General features: G+C 44.2%; 1 protein-coding gene across 2 annotated transcripts in view; it reads right to left on the reverse strand.

The window, feature by feature from the left end:
- CDK15 (cyclin dependent kinase 15) overlaps positions 1 to 18,403 on the reverse strand; it is a 163,418-nt gene that overhangs the window by 130,310 nt on the left and 14,705 nt on the right. Inside the window, exons 1-3 of one of the 2 annotated variants that reach the window (XM_066575421.1) lie at positions 14,934 to 15,057; positions 5,037 to 5,186; positions 3,991 to 4,088 (exon numbers count right to left, since the gene is read on the reverse strand). In XM_066575421.1, the coding sequence (XP_066431518.1) occupies positions 3,991 to 4,088; positions 5,037 to 5,186; positions 14,934 to 15,023 (338 nt within the window). In that variant the 5' untranslated portion in view covers positions 15,024 to 15,057. Of the gene's footprint in view, positions 1 to 3,990; positions 4,089 to 5,036; positions 5,187 to 14,933; positions 15,058 to 18,403 lie in introns of those variants that run through there. The other variant, XM_066575422.1, reaches the window with a different exon arrangement.

Below are 18,403 nucleotides of genomic sequence, written 5' to 3' on the forward strand. Positions count from 1 at the left end.
TTAACTGTGTTCCCTCCCCGTGGAAAGATGATAAAAGTTGATTCTATGGCGCCTCCTTTAAAGTGACCCTCCAGTCACAAAAGGGCGCAGGGGTTATACTACAGTTTTACGTCTCTGCTGTCCCTCCAATCTGGCCATTCCAGGCTCTATTTTGGGCCATCCAATATGGCCACCGCAATTTTCTAACTAGCTAGTGCACACTGTGCACTGCTATCTGGTTGGTCAGTGCTGATCACTTGAGTAGCTCTGGCCAACCAGAGAGCAGATATAGTGCATTGATAGTCTAACACTTAGGGCCAGAGGCGTAACTTGAAGCTCCTGGGCCCCGATGCAAAACCTGTAACAGGGCCCCCAACTATAATGCTTTACTCATAGTACTGGGCTCCCTATATGGAGAAGAGAGGCCTTATGGGCCCCCTAAGGCTCCTGGGCCGGGGTGCAACCACATCCGCTGCATCCTCTATAGTTACGCCCCTGCTTAGGGCTCATTCACAAGGGCGTGGGCGTATGCATATAACGCTGCCAGTCTCCCACAGCATTGTACACATTACACCCCATACGCTCTGCTAGAGAGACAGCATAGATCGTGTATGGGCTCCCATTGACACTGCGCATGCCTGGGAATCTGACGGTGCAGACATGCGCAGTGTGATTTTTATTTTTTATTTTTTCAAAAAATGCCCGTTCAGAGAGAGGATGTGTATCGAAATGCGGCCCATACACATTGCATGCGTATGACAGCGTGTCATACATAGTCCATTCAAGGACTGCATATGATACGGGGAGAAATAGAACATGCTGCTACTTATTTCTCCTGCATATCGATACGCAGTGCCCCCACGCATGTGTGAATGGACGAATGAAAGTCCATTGACTTTCATTGCCTCCAAGTCATCGCATGTTACGCAAGTGACAATACACCCATGTACATGCACCAATGCATATTAATGCACAGTGTGCATCAGGTAATCTGGGAAGCAGTGCGGCCATGGGTGTTTATCCAAGACCAGAGAGACGCTTTAATTGAGTACAAGCAGAGCCAATGATGTGTCTGCTTTACATTATTAAAGATGGTATAGATGCTGTGGCAAATTGTAACATATGGACGGACATATTAAGGCCATTCTCACACTGGGGCTAGGGGCATTTCAAACGTCGCGCCAATTGCGGTTCCATACTCCCACTGATTTCAATGGGGCCTGATAGATCCACACTCAAATGCTGCATTTTTGAGCGCTGTCTGCTCTATCAGTAACCTGCGTCCAAGCCCACTGATCAAAATCGTGGTAAATCGCTACGTTTGAAATGCGGTGTTTTACCGACGCTGTGTGTGAGAGTGGCCTAAAGGTGTTCGAAAAAAGCCAAATATAAGTGAAACATATGCCTGCTGTGATAAGTTGGGGGTGCATTATACAATGGCTCCGTCTGCTGGCTAGAGCCACTACTGTTGTATGGGACATGCTGGAGAGGCCCCTGACAACAGAGCGGCCAGTAATATACAGTAAGAATACCCTGCCGGACGTCTTCCGACATTGGAGCTGTACAGGCTTCAATCAGAATGTCTGAAGACGTCAGACAGTGGATTGGAAAGGGTTAACCTGTGCAGAATATAACAAAATACTATAGGTGTGCTGAATTCATCAAATAACCCCAAACCCTAAAAATAATGGAGCAGTATATCCAGTTCACTGTTTGCTCCTTGTAACCAGCATTCCACATGAAAGAACCTGGGGATTGCAGGCAGATTAGGTCAGATACATTTATTGAATCAGTAGCAGTACAGAATCAATACCACTAGTTCATTTACAGCTGCAGAGAAGTGTCATAAATTATTATTTTGCATGGCTTCAACCAGGAGTAGTGCCGCCATGATTTAACAATGGCTTCATTTATCTCAATGTTCTAAAGTTATGATGCTATAATCAGACATAGTGGTAAAGGCTCATGTCTACAGCCACCATGATCTTCAGGGGACGGTGACTCCTTATTTTTAGTTCTTGATGACTTCCATATATGTATGTTGCTATATATTAGTATTGACTAGAGATGAGTGAGCATACTCGCTAAGGACAATTACTTGATCGAGCATTGTCCTTAGCGAGTATCTCCCCGCTCGGAAGAAAAGGTTCAGCTGCCGGCGCGGGTGACAGGTGAGTTGCTGCCATGAGCAGGGGGAGTGGGGGGGGGGGGGGGGAGAAAGATCTCCCCTCCGTTCCTCCCCGCTCTCCACAGCCGCTCCCCGCCCCCTGCCGCCGGCAGCCGAATGTTTTCTTCCGAGCGGGCAGGTACTCGTTAAGGGCAATGCTCAATCGAGTAATTGCCCTTAGCGAGTATGCTCACTCATCTCTATTATTGACCTATAAGTGCCGTGGGACTCAGCTCTGTTCCTTTCTAGCAGTGTAATAGTCGGATACTAGCATCTTCCTTATGATTCCTGGATATTGTTTTTTCTCACTGGTGGTTGAGTTCTTCGCAGTTTTTAATCATTCTTTCCATCCCATAAGGGTAGATTCAGCTGCAGCGTCATTTTTGCCCTGGAAAACTCCACTGCACAAATTTACACCTACATGGAAGTACACCCATTGTCGAAAAAAATCAAGCTTCTAGAGGCAGCTGTTAGGAAGTTAATTGATTCCATGTGTGATTGGGGCACTGATATAAGTAAGTGATTACAATATCAGAGCAAAAGCATAACACTGGGGAACAACATTGTCTTCATGGTGCCTGGAATTTTAGACCTTATTCTGGGTATTTTTGTGCCGCTGATTCTGAAATAACATCCATTTTGTTCTCGGAGCTCTAGTGTTTGAGCTATTCCTGATGACATCATCTATTGTTACATTTGCTTTATTTTCCCGCCAGCATTTGCTCACGATTAGTACATATGGCACATATCGCCACTACTACACATCGAACTGGGTTGGTGAAATAATTTGTAAAGACACTGAAGAAAAATGGAACGTGCCTTGGCTACAAATGTAGAAAATTTCTGTAGTGAGAATTTATGTGCTTATCAAAGAGAAGATGATCCCAGATCTCATGCAGAAGTCTGGACCCAGGAGAAATACAAATCACACCAGCCTGTGCGGTATCAGATGATTTCTAATTTATTCTAAGGTGCATGTGGTTTATATACCATAAATGACATCACAGGAAAGGTACATACCTCCAAGATTAATAATAATACATAATAGGCTGAAACTAAAATGATTAACATAGGTTACACATTTTAAGGTGTTACTATAACATACAATGAAACCCTTATGAATTCAGTGAAAAGGAATGCAAGGGGGGGTCTGGGAGACTTTCTTATCTTATGTCAGTCCCAGTACCATGCAGAGCTATAGAAACCTTTCGTTTAACGCCTTCACTGCTTATACTAGCATCATGCTATATCTTTTTTAGTCTACAATGCAATAAAAGAACAATTAACTGATACATTGATCTACAATTTTCTTAACAATTTACTGCGAGGAGCATGGAGAAGCTAAAAGCAGGTAAATTCAATGGACCACAATCCGGGAAATCATGAAAGACCATCGTTTCTAAGATTCAGTGGACAACTGAATCCCAGCGGGATACCAGCTGAAAGAATACTATCAGCGCCGCCCGCTGAGAAAATCAGCATATTGCGCTCATAACAGTCATTGTTGATTTCTAGCTTGCTAGAAACCAACGTTGAACGAACAGTGCATAATGGCAGTGTGTTTAGACACAACGATCATCGCTCAAAAGATGGCATTTGAGTGAATTTTGAGCGATAATCATTGTCTAAATGGGCCTTTAGCTGTCTATCTATTGCACAAAAAATATGCACATAATACAGAGTGCAAATACGCCGTGTGAATGAACCCTTATGAATGGCCCTTTGATGACAACCATAATGCTGATGTGGCCCACAGTGAAATGGAGTTTCACACCCCTGATATACAGCATTTTGTTCTGAGGATTTTAGCACTCCAACAAAGAAATTCGAAACATGACACTTACCTGCTTATTCCTTTATATACTGTTGCATAGGAACCTTCACCCAGTTTTTCAAGATTTAAGTAGGAAGAAGCATTGCCAAATGACAGGCCTTTCTTTGGCTGTCAAAGCATAAAAACAATTGAAAACGTATCATCTAAGTCATAATCCAGCAATACAGTGTATAGTTAGCAATCTGTGAATGCAGAGTATTCAAATACATTGACAGTAATATGTCATAGGGCATGACATCACCTACACCGTGCATTATGTTATTAACTGTCATGTGACGTCTGACTTACATTACACTGTCTACATGTGTATACAATGTGGGTTTGCTCAATAGCAAAATGAAAATATACCTTTCACACCCCATGACTAATGCCGTCAGGTTGGCCAATAGGGAGGTGTTTTCCCTATCCGGCTAATCAGCCAAAACAGATCTGTATTTTTTTCCGTCCGGCCCTCACATGGGTGCTGGTTATTGTGCTGTGTGTATGCATGCTGTTCGGACATTTGTCTCTCTGGCATTGTCTGTTTGGTGTAAGTCCTGTTTTTTTTGTACCACCCGTCCAATAGTGATCGGATGCCTGTATTCGGACTTGTTTGCCCCACCAGTCAGGTAGTGGTTGTACGCCTGAGTCTAGTTCTGTCTGCTTCCTCAGTCTGATGGTGGTAAGATGTCTAAAGCATATGTTGTGTTTGTTTCCTCTGTCTGTTGGTGTGCGGATGCTTGAACCTTCCCCATCCGTTGGTGTGCGGACACCTGAACCATGTCCTTTTTGTTGTGTCTTATGTGGCTGTGAACAATCACCCAACTTTTAGGCAGAGTCCTCCAAGCCAATGTTGGTTAGGGATAGCATTCCAATTTCTGTTTTTTTGTATATCTCTTGTTTTGGTGAGGTTATGTGTTCATTTTGGTCAATTATGGACATTATCGAGTCATGGTTGGACACTTTGGTGATGTTCGTGAAGGGCCTCATACTTATGATAAACGTAACAAACAAGGATTGTTGCATAAACTTATGAGTTCTCTGTTTTACAACACAAACTCCACTGGCCACACTCACCCACTGAAGCCCCTGCCCTAAGTTCTTTCCTTGGAGCGGATCGCTGTTGCTTCGAGCCCTAAGCGATCGTATTCTCCGCACTTGGACTGTGTGATACCATTGGGGAGGAAGAGACCGGACAGGACATGGCACATCACTGAAATCTGTAAGCTAAAGAGAAAGCGGCATTAGCTTATGCCAATAATGAAAAGAATAAGATACTGGCATACTGCAAATACTATCGCAGGAACCCAAATATTGTGTTATCATAATAATTATGTATTATGTTTGTACTGCTAGTAAGGTTGGGTTTACATCAGCGTTCTTTTATCTGTTATTAACAGATTTGTGTTTTTTTTTCTCTTCAAAGCAAAAACAATATAGCGGTATGCAAGTTGAAGCAAATTTGCTATCTACTCTCCAATAATTTTTCTCAGCTCAATGGTAGGTTTTTCTTCAGTGTATGGGTCCTAGTAGGGGAGTGAAAATTTCCCCATCCATCACCATAATTTTTATGGCTAGGTGGGAATGACACTACTTCTTTGCAATGACAATCCCTTTTAATGCAGTTCTCACCTGGTACGGCTGCTAGATAGGTGACCTGTTATTCCGTTGGTCGGGGGATGTGACAGCCGTACCACAGCTAGAACTGTATCTCTATAATAACCTCTTTGGGCCAAAATTTTCCTTTTCTTTCCATGCTTTCTCTATCTGTTATCTAGATATACAGTTGAGCATTGATCGTTGACCTTGATCATCAACAGGTAAATATGCTGACATACCGAAAAACTTCACCGTGTCGCCCCACTCACACTATCAAGAGTATTCCAGTGGGGGAGTTGCTTTGTGTAAAGTGTATTTGTTCTATTACATAATCAATGAAATAGTGAGATTGATAAAACTAAAGAAAGCAAATATCCACCCTGGAAGTTAAACAAAGCCAAATTCATTGTAAACAATAGGGATCGATCTGATCTCTTACATATGCTTCCATCTGTAAAATAATCCAGTCATCCAGTAATAGTTTCCACTGCTTTGCGAATTTCAGGAAATACGCCAGATAGTTAATAAATATATACTTGTTTTGCATATTGATCCTACTTTCACATCTATTCTCCACAATGGTCACAGGAATGTAGCAAAGAATGACCCAACTTTGGGTCAACTATTATCGCCCCATCTGTTCTCTGACCATACTGGTCCATCTAGCCTGATAAATTACACTGTGCAATACAATTTGTGTAACCGATAGGCAGATAGGAGGCTTATAGTAACTTCAGTGCGCAGAATTCAAATATGATATCTGTTTTTTTTCTACCACGTAAGGTTTTCCAGTTATGGAGAATAAGGTAATCCAATTGCCGTTGTACTTTATTTTTTTGAAATATGCCTAAACAATTAATCCAGTCGCTCGACATTAACCTTACTTAATAAGAAGAATAAGGATTGCACAACTATTTCACAATCACTGTTACACACCGCATGCTGACTGAACACTATAAGGGTAGGTTTATATAACATATAGGGTATGTTACCACATAGCAGAAACGCTGTGGATCATCCACCAGTAAGTTGTAATTGATGAACTGTGTTTTTACAGGTCATTGGTTAGACTGGGACTACTTTTCAAAATGTAATAACAATATGTCTGAGTGGTGTGGATGTCTGAACAACCCAGACAATCTCTACTATGTCTGCGGGCAGTTCACAACAAAGACACAGCAGAGGAAAATAACATCCTTAGTAAAGTGGGCCTATCACAAGTATTTCAGAATAAAGCTTGGTGACCAAGATTAGAAGTGGGCACCGCACATCATCTGTGTGTCATGTAACACTCATCTCACACAGTGGCTGAAAGGCAAGAGTAGAATGCCATTCCAATGGTATGGCGAGAACAGAGAGACCAACATACTGACTATTATTTCTGCATGATAAATACTAAAGGTTTCTCCAGTAAACAGAAAGATAGCATTCTGTATCCAGATATACCTTCTACAATAAAACCTGTGCTTCATCCGTATTACCTATTCCCGATCCAATGGGAGGCTTGCTATTGGCCTCTGGCCTGGCATCATCCCTGGGACTACTATGGTGGTCACTATTACTACTTGGGCCAATATAGGGGACACTGTTACTTCTGGGGTCACTATGGGGGTCACTATTACTACTGGGGCTACTATAGGGGTCACTATCACTACTGTGGCCGCTATTGGGGTTTTTATGGAGGGAAAGTAATGTTTATTACAGGAGGAAGTCAAGATCCAAGTGTCATTTTCCACCAAAAACAGTTGAATAGTAATATTATGGCACGTCCAAACTGTTACCATCTTAAATAAAGGAAATGGTTTGTAACTTGAAAGCGAGACGTGCGGCTATTATGCAATGTTACCAGTGGAATCCATAGGTTTTAATTATGGAGAAACATATCAATTACTTATGAAAATGTAAAAAAAAATTGTGGCACAGTGTTATTGATTAGCACTTTATCTTGTAGCACTGGGTTTTTCAGCTAAATTCTGACCAGCTGTAAAACTACATGGAGTTTCTTAGTCTTAGACTACATTCAAATGGGCGCGCATGATATCAGGCTGAGGAACTCGTGCTTTTTTCTTTAGTTAGGCCTTGGTCAGATGAGCGGGGTTTTTTTGCGCACCAAAAGGCACACAAAAAAAAAGCGCCACTCGCATCGGCTGAAAACACGTGACCGGGCAATTTTTCATCCCCATAGCATAGAGAAAGTGGCCGGAGCTACAGGGATTCTCAAAGAGAATCCCCATAGCAACACATAGAGGGGCAGGGCTAGAGGGGCAGAACCCTCTAGCCTTGCCCCCTCCTTCCACACTCTCGGGGGGAACCCCCCTGCCGGCACCCGAATCTTTAGATACGAGCGGGCAGGTACTCGAATAAGGCACTACTCGTTCGAGTAGTTTGCCTTATCGAGTATGCTCGCTCATCTCTAATAGCCATGTGACCAGCCTGCGGGGACCGATCCATGGGGAGCAGGTAAGTAAACTTTATTACAAAAGTGCTTAATTCCACAGGGTGTGTTAAAAGAAACAAAGTCATCAAGGACCTGGAATACCCTTTAGTTTAGATCAGGGGTGTCAAACTCATTTTCACCAAGGGCCACATCAGGCTTATGGTGACCTTCAAAGGGCTGATTGTAAGACGGTATAGTAAGGGCTTGTTCACACAAGCGTATTTGCGTACATAATATGCAGTGAATGGAAGCCATTGATTTCAGTGAGTTCATTCACATGATGTATATTGTCACACATCATTCTGTTACATACTGTGCACCCCAATAGTCCCTTAAAGGGGTTGTCCCGCGCCGAAACGTTTTTTTTTTTTTTCAACAGCCCCCCCGTTCGGCGCGAGACAACCCCGATGCAGGGGTTAAACAAGAACACCGGACAGCGCTTACCTGAATCCCCGCGCTCCGGTGACTTCTTACTTACCGGCTGAAGATGGCCGCCGGGATCTTCTCCCTCGGTGGACCGCAGGGCTTCTGTGCGGTCCATTGCCGATTTCAGCCTCCTGATTGGCTGGAATCGGCACGTGATGGGGCGGAGCTACACGGAGCCCCATTGAGAAAAGAAGAAGACCCGGACTGCGCAAGCACGTCTAATTTGGCGATTAGACGCTGAAAATTAGACGGCTCCATGGAAACGAGGACGCTAGCAACGGAGCAGGTAAGTGAAAAACTTCTTATAACTTCTGTATGGCTCATAATTAATGCACAATGTACATTACAAAGTGCATTAATATGGCCATACAGAAGTGTATACCCCCACTTTGTTTCGCGGGACAACCCCTTTAATGTGAATGGGCTGCGCAAATACGTGGTGAATGCGCAGGAAACCGATGTATTCACTGCATATTTGCGCACCATCTCAGTGGGCCCGTCTGCGTTCTTTTCTGCGTGCCCAAATACGTAGGTATAAGCAATTTTCGATTGCGCAAATACATAGTGTATTTGTGCGACCGAAATGCAATTACGCCCGAGTGAGTGAACCCTAATAGTGACCCCTATTGTGGTCGCAGTAGTCATAGTGACCCCTATAGTGGTCGCAGTAGTCATAGTGACTCTGATAGTGGCCCCAGTAAAAATAGTGACCCCTATAGTGGTCGCAGTAGTAATAGTGACTCTGATAGTGGCCCCAGTAAAAATATTGACCCCCACAGTGGTCCAATTAGTAATAGCAATCCCCACAGTGGCCCCAGTAGTAACAGGGTACCCCACAGTGGCCCCAGTAGTAATAGCGACCCCCACAGTAATATTAACCTCCTCCCAGCAGCAATATTAACCCCCGTCCCCTTCCCAACCCGGCAGCAATATTAACCCCCCCTGCCAGCAACAATATTAACCCCCTTCCAGCAGCAATATTAACCCTCCACCGAGCAACAATATTATTCCCCCGCACCCAGCAACAATATTAACCCTCCCAGCAATATTAACCCCTTACCCCCGCAGAAATATTAACCCCCACACACACACACACATCAGCAATATTAACCCCCTCACCCCCGGCAGCAATCAGCAATATTAACCTCCTCCCAGCAACAACAATATTAACCCCCCACCCCCCAGCAGCAATATTAACTTCCCCCTTCCCCAGCCATATGCTTACCTCCTCCTTGGATCGTGCTGAGCCCGGGTGGCATATTATCTTTTTCCACAAGACTTCTGCACTATTGAGCAATTCCAGCAACCTGATTAGTTATTTAGTGAACAATCAATCACTGTGAATCAGCCAACCCAGACAATCAATCACTGTGAATCAGCCAACCCAGACAATCAATCACTGTGAATCAGCCAACCCAGACAATCAATCACTGTGAATCAGCCAACCCCCCCCAGACAACCAATCAGGTTGCTGGAATTGCTCAATAGTGCAAAAGTCTTGTGGAAAAAGTTCCAATGCGCCCAGATGCACAGTGTGTGCAGCACGGCACGCTTCCTCCCTGAGTCCTCTCCTGCGGAACTGAAGAGCAGGGGACTCAGGGGAGAAGGATTCTGATGTCAGAGTGTGCGCCGGGATCAGCGCTGTCAGTGTGATTACAAGTGGGGAGCTGCGGCACCCCAGCTGGTAATCACTACAGCAGAAAATTCCATGCAGGAAAAAGTGTCATCCACGCTTGCTTGCAGAATAAAATGTAGAATCTTCCTTTATTTAAACATATTTAAAATTTGCCAGGTATACACATCTCTGGACCAGACGCGTATCGGCTGCACAGAGCCTTCGTCACTGGTATGATCTGAATAGAGTGTGGGACCAGCTTAAATAGGTGGAACAGAACAAATAATTACAATGGCTGTCAGCTGTACAGGCTATAGGGCAAAAGGGAAAATATACAAAAAACATCAAACTATTGCTGGTAGGATAATGCTTGTAAATAAAACCTGTAGTAACCACTAGAGATGAGCGAACGTACTTGGATAAGCACTACTCGTCCGAGTAATGTGCCTTATCCGAGTACCTCCCCGCTTGTCCTGAAAGATTCGGGACGCGCTGCGGAGCGGGGAGCTGCAGGGGAGAGCGGGGAGGAACGGAGGGGAGATCTTTCTCTCCTTCTCTCCCGCCCGCTCTGCCCCGCTCCCCGCTGCGACTCACCTGTCAGCAGCGGAGCGCCCCTAATCTTTCAGGACGAGCACAGCGGTACTCGGATAAGGCACATTACTCGGACGAGTAGTGCTTATCCGAGTACGTTCGCTCATCTCTAGTAACCACATATCGCACATATAGCAATATAACACAAAAAGGATACCAACGGGCGCTCTGCCAAAGCTTCATATATTTCATTTATTGCAAGATTAACCCCTAGTTGCACTATGTTTGTATCTGTTGAGTTGAACCTCACAATTGGGTTAATAAAAATTGTATATATAGAGGACCATACAAATTTCCCTTGCTATGCGATGGCATTATACTTAGCTCCCCTTTTATATAGAAATTAGCCTGCATGTTCAGGAACAACAAAACAAAAAAATTAAAAATTAAAAAAAAGAGAAAAAAAAAAACGTTTTCCTTATTTCTCTTTGTCAAAAGATAAGTACAAACATGAGCATATACGTTGTTTCTATGAACATGATATTAGTCTGACTTGAAGTATAGCCCCCATAAAGGGATCTGATCCCAGAGGGAGAAAAAATAAATAAATTCCATTTATTTTTTATCCTGGACAAATATACTCATATTGGTTTTCTGCATATATGATGTTTCTATATATATGGTGCAGGTTTGACTTGCAGTATAACCCCCCCCCCCCCCCCCCAAAAAAAGAAAAAAAAAATCACTACAGTGGTGAGCGACCGTCGGCATGCCGCGGGCCACATAACATGAGGCAGCGGGCCGGATTCGGCCCGCGGGCCTTGTGTTTGACACATGTGGTTTAGATGGTCATGTTTGAAGTCTAAATTAAATTGGCGGTCAAGTCTGGTGTGTGAATTAATCTCAGGGGTCAGTTCTGGGATCTGTATCAAAATGGGGGCATCAAGTATGAATTCATTTTCATAGAAACGGAATTTCATTATGAAGTAATTCCCTGGGATGCTGCTATTGCATCTAAAGCCCCATTTACGTTGGTCAGTTTGTAAAGACAAATGTCCTGTATGAACTTAAGGAAATAAGCAATAAATAATAAAACTATAGTGTATCATTGATCGTGCTGCAGTACAAATCATTGTTGTCAGTGACATGATTAGTAGAAGCAAATATCCTACATAATGACATTTACTTAAGGCCCCCGGGGGAGCAGAACCAAAATTTGACCTGGATTTCATAGGGTTCTAGTTATGCCACTGTCTGGCTTAAGAAACCGAAATCAGACTGTGTCTCACTGGGGACTCATATGAGAGTGTTCTTTGTGCTACATAATACACTATATCAGAACTTTATGGTAACAGAACAAGGGCTGCAATAACTAGACCTCCAATGGAGAAGTCATAATAAATTAAGAAGACCATGAATTCAAGGTAGTGGCCGTGTTTAGGGCCTCTTCCCTACATAGCTCCCATTCCTGAATTCCCACTGAAAAATGTATTATTCTTTAATATGTGCTATATGAGCACTTATTATAATACACACTCATACATCATTTAATAACAGCAAACAGCAAGGGGATTTGGCAAGATATTGAGAAAACACTAATTCCTTCATCCCTTCCTAAGCCGAATTGGCATTAAGAATTACAGTCTACCTCCATCTTTTTAAGTGATCTCACCGACCTGGAAGCATTTTTTTTGTGAGGAAAGATACTTGCATTCTTTAGGGGCCTATATAGGGATTGTATCAAAATAATGGAAACACCTAGGACTGATAATGCTCTTGTAGAGGTTTCCATTATTTTAATAAACCTCTGTTTCAGCATTACAGAAGCAGAGGTCACGGCACCAGAAGTGAAACAACCCAGTAGTGATAGACCACATCAGCGAGTGCAGAATATCAAAAGTGACAATGGCAGTAATTATTTTTGTCACTTACCCTGTTTCCCCAAAAATAAGATAGTCATTGACTTGAAAAAGGCCCCTAAGTGGGCTGAAACGCTGTGTTTTTTACTGGATATGGATCAATAAAGAATAGAGATGAGCGAGCGTACTCGGTTTGGGTGTTTTTGCACTCGAGCACGGCTTTTTCCGAGCAAGTGACTACTCGGACAAAAAGATTTGGGGGGCGCCGGGGGGCGGCGTGGTGTAGCGGGGGGTAGCAGTGGGGAACAGGGGGGAGCTCTCTCTCTCTCCCCCCCCCCACTCCCCTCTGCAACCCCCCCGCTCACCCCCGGCGCCCCCCGAATCTTTTCGTCCGAGTAGTCAGTTACTCAGAAAAAGCGGTGCTCGAGTGCAAAAACACCCAAACCAAGTAAGTTCGCTCATCTCTAATAAAGAAGCATCACTCCGCAGCTTAGCTCCGCCCCCTCCCATTGCAAACAGCCGGAGGGGAGGAGAAAGGAGGTGAGCCAGCGAAGATGAGGAAAGGGGAAATGTCTCCCCATGCCCCACAGCATTGCGGCCTTGGCATATATGCACCAGGCCCTTTGCCGTTCAGGCGTTTTTACGGCGCTGGTGGGCGCATGTAAAATGCCTACGGCCATGTAAGTGGGCCCTAATGCTGCAGAAACACGTTGTGGCTGGGAGAAGTCATTATAGCAGTCTGGACTAGATGGAAAAGTGAATAACTCCGGTCAGAGAGGATGTCATCTGTGATCACTGAATATAACTGTATGGTAATCACTTATACAATATGCAGAGCATGCATAGAGCTATTATCTCCCATTATATGGTCAAGGTCCTTTCTCAGGGTTGACCCCATTCAAATTTTCCTATAGGGCCCAGCCTTTTCTCTAGTTACCCGTAGTTCCTTATAATGCCTTAATTGCGGAAAACCCCTATGGGTGCTTTCACATGGGACAAAATAGGTCACAGGACACAATGCAGATACGAATTTTGTCAATTGGTGCGGATGGTGTTCCATTTTTAACTGCGGAATGTGTTATGTGGGGTGTCTTGCACAATTTCTTGCATTTTTTTCTGCAGACTTTAATTGTGTAAATATATCTCCTGTATGTTAGCAGAAAGCTTTTCTGCTGCAGAATGTATTCTTGCAGTTTGGAAGTAAAGACATGCGGATTTTAATAGGTGCGGAATCCAAGCCCCATAGGCATAACATCAGCGCAGACCAGGGGCGTAACTATAGAGGGTGCAGGGGATGCGGTTGCACCCGGGCCCAGGAGCCTTAGGGGGCCCATAAGGCCTCTCTTCTCCATATAGGGAGCCCAGTACTATGAATAAAGCATTATAGTTGGGGGCCCTGTTACAGGTTTTGCATTGGGGCCCAGAAGCTTCAAGGTATGTCTCTGTGCAGCATGGTTTAGGTATGGGTACGGGTACAGATAGAGGGGGGGCCCAGCTCACGTTTTGCATCAGGGCCCCTGAGCCTTTAGTTACGCCCCTGATGCAGACTAATTCCGAACCATGTGAAAGCACCCAATATGTTTTATTGTCAGGTAGGCACCTTTAAGCCCTACTCCACCCCTGTCAGTCAATGGTTAAATGTGTGCAGTTAAATATATTAATTGCACATTATGAGAACTAACAACATACAGAATTAGGATTATACAAAGTATTCCTAAATACATACACATATACACGGTACGGCAAGGCTGAAGAGGGAGTGGTGGGAGGAATGTCTTTTGGCACACCCTGGGTCCTCTGATAACTGTGGATGCACGCCACTAGAAATTGCTGCAGTTCTGAAGGTCAAAGAAGGAGTAATGTGCTACTAGATGGGTATCTCTAGAAAAGGAGCCATTCAGAACATGTAGAAGTACAGTTCACAATAGCCACATTAACAAGATGGGTAGCCATAGAGATTAAATGAGTACATATAGCCAAATAGATATTAACCCTTTTAAGTCCTCCGCTATATGTGTGCGGCAGATGTTGGGTGTCACCGCTCTCTATATGGCAAGTGTTGGCAATCTTTGACAGCTAACCTCTGGCTGCAACTGTCAGGATCGGAGATAGCTTTGCTTGTGACAGTTAACCCTTTAGATATTAGCCGTCGCGTGTCTATATCACCAGAAAAATAAAAAGGTTTCGATTTTTTTGAAAGTAGGAACAAAAAAAGTGGGAAGGGGTTAACAACACATACAGATACTTACATGTAGCACAGTAGGGTGCTTTCACAACTGCGCTCGTTGCTCCTTCGGGGAGCAGGAAAGGGGAATCCCTGTGGGTGAATGGGTTGAACTCAGGACAGGACCGAACAGCGTCATACAGACCCTATTGACTATACTGGGGTCCGTTTGGTTAACGCTCAGCTGCCCGCACGGAGGTTCCAACGCAGATGGGAAACTGTCCTTAGAAAACCAAAGCAATACACTACAGAATAACCTAATAAGTGCATTTATCCCACATACCTCCAAGTTAGGAGAATCTTCCTGTTGACATTCAGGGACATCTCTCCCAGACCTACAGCACACAGCATTGACACACAGCACTTCACCCATTACTTTCTATGCTTCTCATACATTTCATTCTGCCTTGTATTCTATTTTGCCAGTACTTTCTTCACATGACTCACATGACACCCCGGCTTCCAGAAAACAGACCCATGACTCAATCTGCCTTCCCACATTCACTAGAACTCCAAAACACACAGTTTTATAGCTATAATGTAACACGGAAGTGTCTGTCTGTGTATCATATATTCGCCATGTTGTTCAATAAAATTATACAAAATCTACATACATGTAGCGTATCCAGGAAATGGTGTTCATTAGATTTGGAACATGTATGTAGCTAATCTTCCATATGACCATTATTGAGGTACGACAAAAAAAAAAGTTTGATACTGCATTAAGGCCCTTCAAAGGATTGAAAGATTAAGCGATCTATTTGCATAAAGTGTTAACGCCCATTAACACTTTATCATCTTTATTTGCATGTAAAAGGACCTCCAGGAGTTGTGTTGTCATACCCCAACCTGTGTTTAAACACACGCCCAGCTGTGTAAACAGCTGCCCTAACATTCCTTTGTTCTCTTCACTGCTGTTGGTAGATTGCATTGTTCTCTTTGTGGCTGCCTGCACATTCCATTCTTCTCCTTGGGGCTAGTATAAACATGCCGAGGGGAGAGCATCTTGCAGTCTATTAAAAGATGAGCTTTCGAACCTACTCAGGGTTCTTCCTCAAGCTTAATGGAATTCCATTGTTGCTGGATGAGAAGGCCAGGCTCACAATCAGTGTCCACTGTTGCAATTCAACCTAAATGTGTTCTCTGGAGATTGAATTGGGGACTTTTCACACAGGACGGAATATTCCTGCAGCGTATTGAGCCCCCAAATCCACACGGCTCATTTGTGGATTTTGGTGCAGAATTGAAAATAGAATCCTGTCGGCAATTCTGCATTAAAAACTGCAGTTAGCAGCGTGGATTTTAGTATGGAATTCCGGGGCGGCATATTTCGCAGCACTGTGAATGGTCCCTTAGGTAATTTGTGCAGCCCAGCCAAAATTTCCCACAACTAACACAGCCAATTTTTATAGACCTTACCTTGTGCACAATGACGTTATCACCATGGAATAGTAAAAGGCCTTCCCATAATTGTTGCCACAAACTATTAAGCACTGAATTTTTTTAGGATTTTATTGGAGTCTGAGCGGTGAAACTTGTCTTTAAGGGCGGCCGCACATGGGCTTAAGTGCGTATACGCTGCGCTACGCTGGGTGAACAATCGCGGTCTATAGTCCGCCATCAGGGCTATGGGCACGTTTTTTATTTTTATTTGAAGGGGCATTCTAGGAGGGCTCATTATCTATAACTGTTGTTAAGATAGCTCACTAGCAAGATGAAAACTACTAGCATGATATAGAGGTGAAGTTTATTTCTCCCTTCTTAGTCGGCGGGTTCCAAGCGGGGATATGAATTTCTATCATCCACCATTGATTACCATACCTTGAACCTCGCCACACTAGTGCTTATTTATATTCTGAATCCTGCATAACTAGCAGGTAATAAAATCAATAGAGATGAGCGAACGTACTCGGCCACGCCCCTTTTTCACCCGAGCGCCGCAATTCTCGAGTACTTCCGTACTCGGGTGAAAAGATTTGGGGGGCGCTGTGGGTGAGTGGGGGGTTGCAGCGGGGAGTGGGGCGGAGAGGGGGAGAGAGAGGGCTCCCCCCTGTTCCCCGCTGCTACCCCCCGCTCCGCCACGCCTTCCCCCGACCCCCCGGCGCCCCCCGAATCTTTTCACCCAAGTACGGAAGTACTCGAAAATCGCAGTGCTCGATCGAATAATTACTCTAAACGAGTATATTCGCTCATCTCTAAAAATCAACCTTTGCCAAAGATAAAAAATCAGAATCCGCATGTTTATATAAAACATGTGACACATGCGTATTTAATTATCATTGGCAAAAACATGAGCTTTAAACCTTTGAACAGCATTTAATTGATACCCTCCTTATGGAGAGAATACATATTGCCACGTGCCTATAAGTATAACTTATTAAGAGCTACAACTCAGTCTGGATTATCATTGGCTGAGTCAATAAAAGAATAAGCCTCATTTTTCCTGGGCAGCATACTGCATACAGGCGATATACTGTGTTTCAGATATCCTACAGATGCTAACTTCCTGATGAACCGTGGGATCCACGGAGAAACGCGTTGAAGTTTCGAATAAGTTTCTAAAGTTTCACAACTGAAGTTTCCAGAGTTTTATGCAAAAATAAAGCCTCCCTCACACAGGGCGTTTTGTACAGCGTTTAGCACTGCCTTTTCAGCCCAGCGCTAAACGCTGTACAAGGCTCCCATTCATTTCAATGGGGCTGCTCACACAGGGCTAAAACGCAGCGCCTTCCAACGCTGCGCTTTGACAGCGATGCATGTTCTATTTTGGGGCGTTTTCAGCCCTGCGTCGCCCATTGAAATGAATGGGCAGCGGTTTCAGGGGGGAGGGCTTGCAATAGAAGCCCTACCCCGAAAATCAGTCCCAGCTAGCTAGATATAGAAAAAAAGAAAGTAATACTCACCTAGCCACTGCGGTCTGGGTCGCGGCCGCTGGTCTCTGCTGCTGATCAGCGCCGGCAAGCTCTGATTGGCTGAGACAGGCAATGAAGGGCTGTGATTGGGCATCGAGCCAGCGTCGACAACCAATCACAGCACTCTATTGCTGGAGGCGGGGTTCTCAAACCTGGCCTACGGCAATAGACTTGGGAGTACAGGGGAAGCCCGGATCAGCAGCAGAGACCAGCGGCCGCGACCCAGACCACAGCGGCTAGGTGAGTATTACTTTCTTTTTTTCTTTTCAGCATCCGTGGCTGTGTTTTCAGTCGAGCTGAAAACGCAGCCAAAACGCTGGCATAAAGTATGCCAGCGCTGCTGAAACCGGGCGGAATCTGCAGTAAACGCAGCGTTGAAAAACGCTGCGTTTCTGCAAGCGCCCTGTGTGAGGGAGGCCTAAAAGATACACACACAAAGGAACTTCATTGTTGAGAATAATAAAGATATCCTTTTCTCCTACTATAAAATTGATACTAAGTATCACGGGACACCATGTATTGACGTCCCCATTAGTGATATGATCTGCATCTACAGGTCACTCTGAAACCTGACGTAACCAGCATTAGGCAATCACTATGATATCTAGCCAACTGCACTAGTACGAATAAGTATCACGGGACACCATGTACCGATGTCCCCATCAGTGATACGATCTGTATTAATAAGCTATTCCGAAATCTGATGTAACCAGCAATAGGCAATTATCAGGATATCTAGCCTACTGTACTAGTACAAAGGAGAGTTGAGTATCCAATTATATACTATTACAATATCTAATCGGGAGAGTTGAATTCATATCGACCTGATTAAGATAATAAG

The sequence above is a fragment of the Eleutherodactylus coqui genome, chromosome 8 (genome assembly GCF_035609145.1).
Source record: "Eleutherodactylus coqui strain aEleCoq1 chromosome 8, aEleCoq1.hap1, whole genome shotgun sequence".
Classification (NCBI taxonomy): domain Eukaryota; kingdom Metazoa; phylum Chordata; class Amphibia; order Anura; family Eleutherodactylidae; genus Eleutherodactylus; species Eleutherodactylus coqui.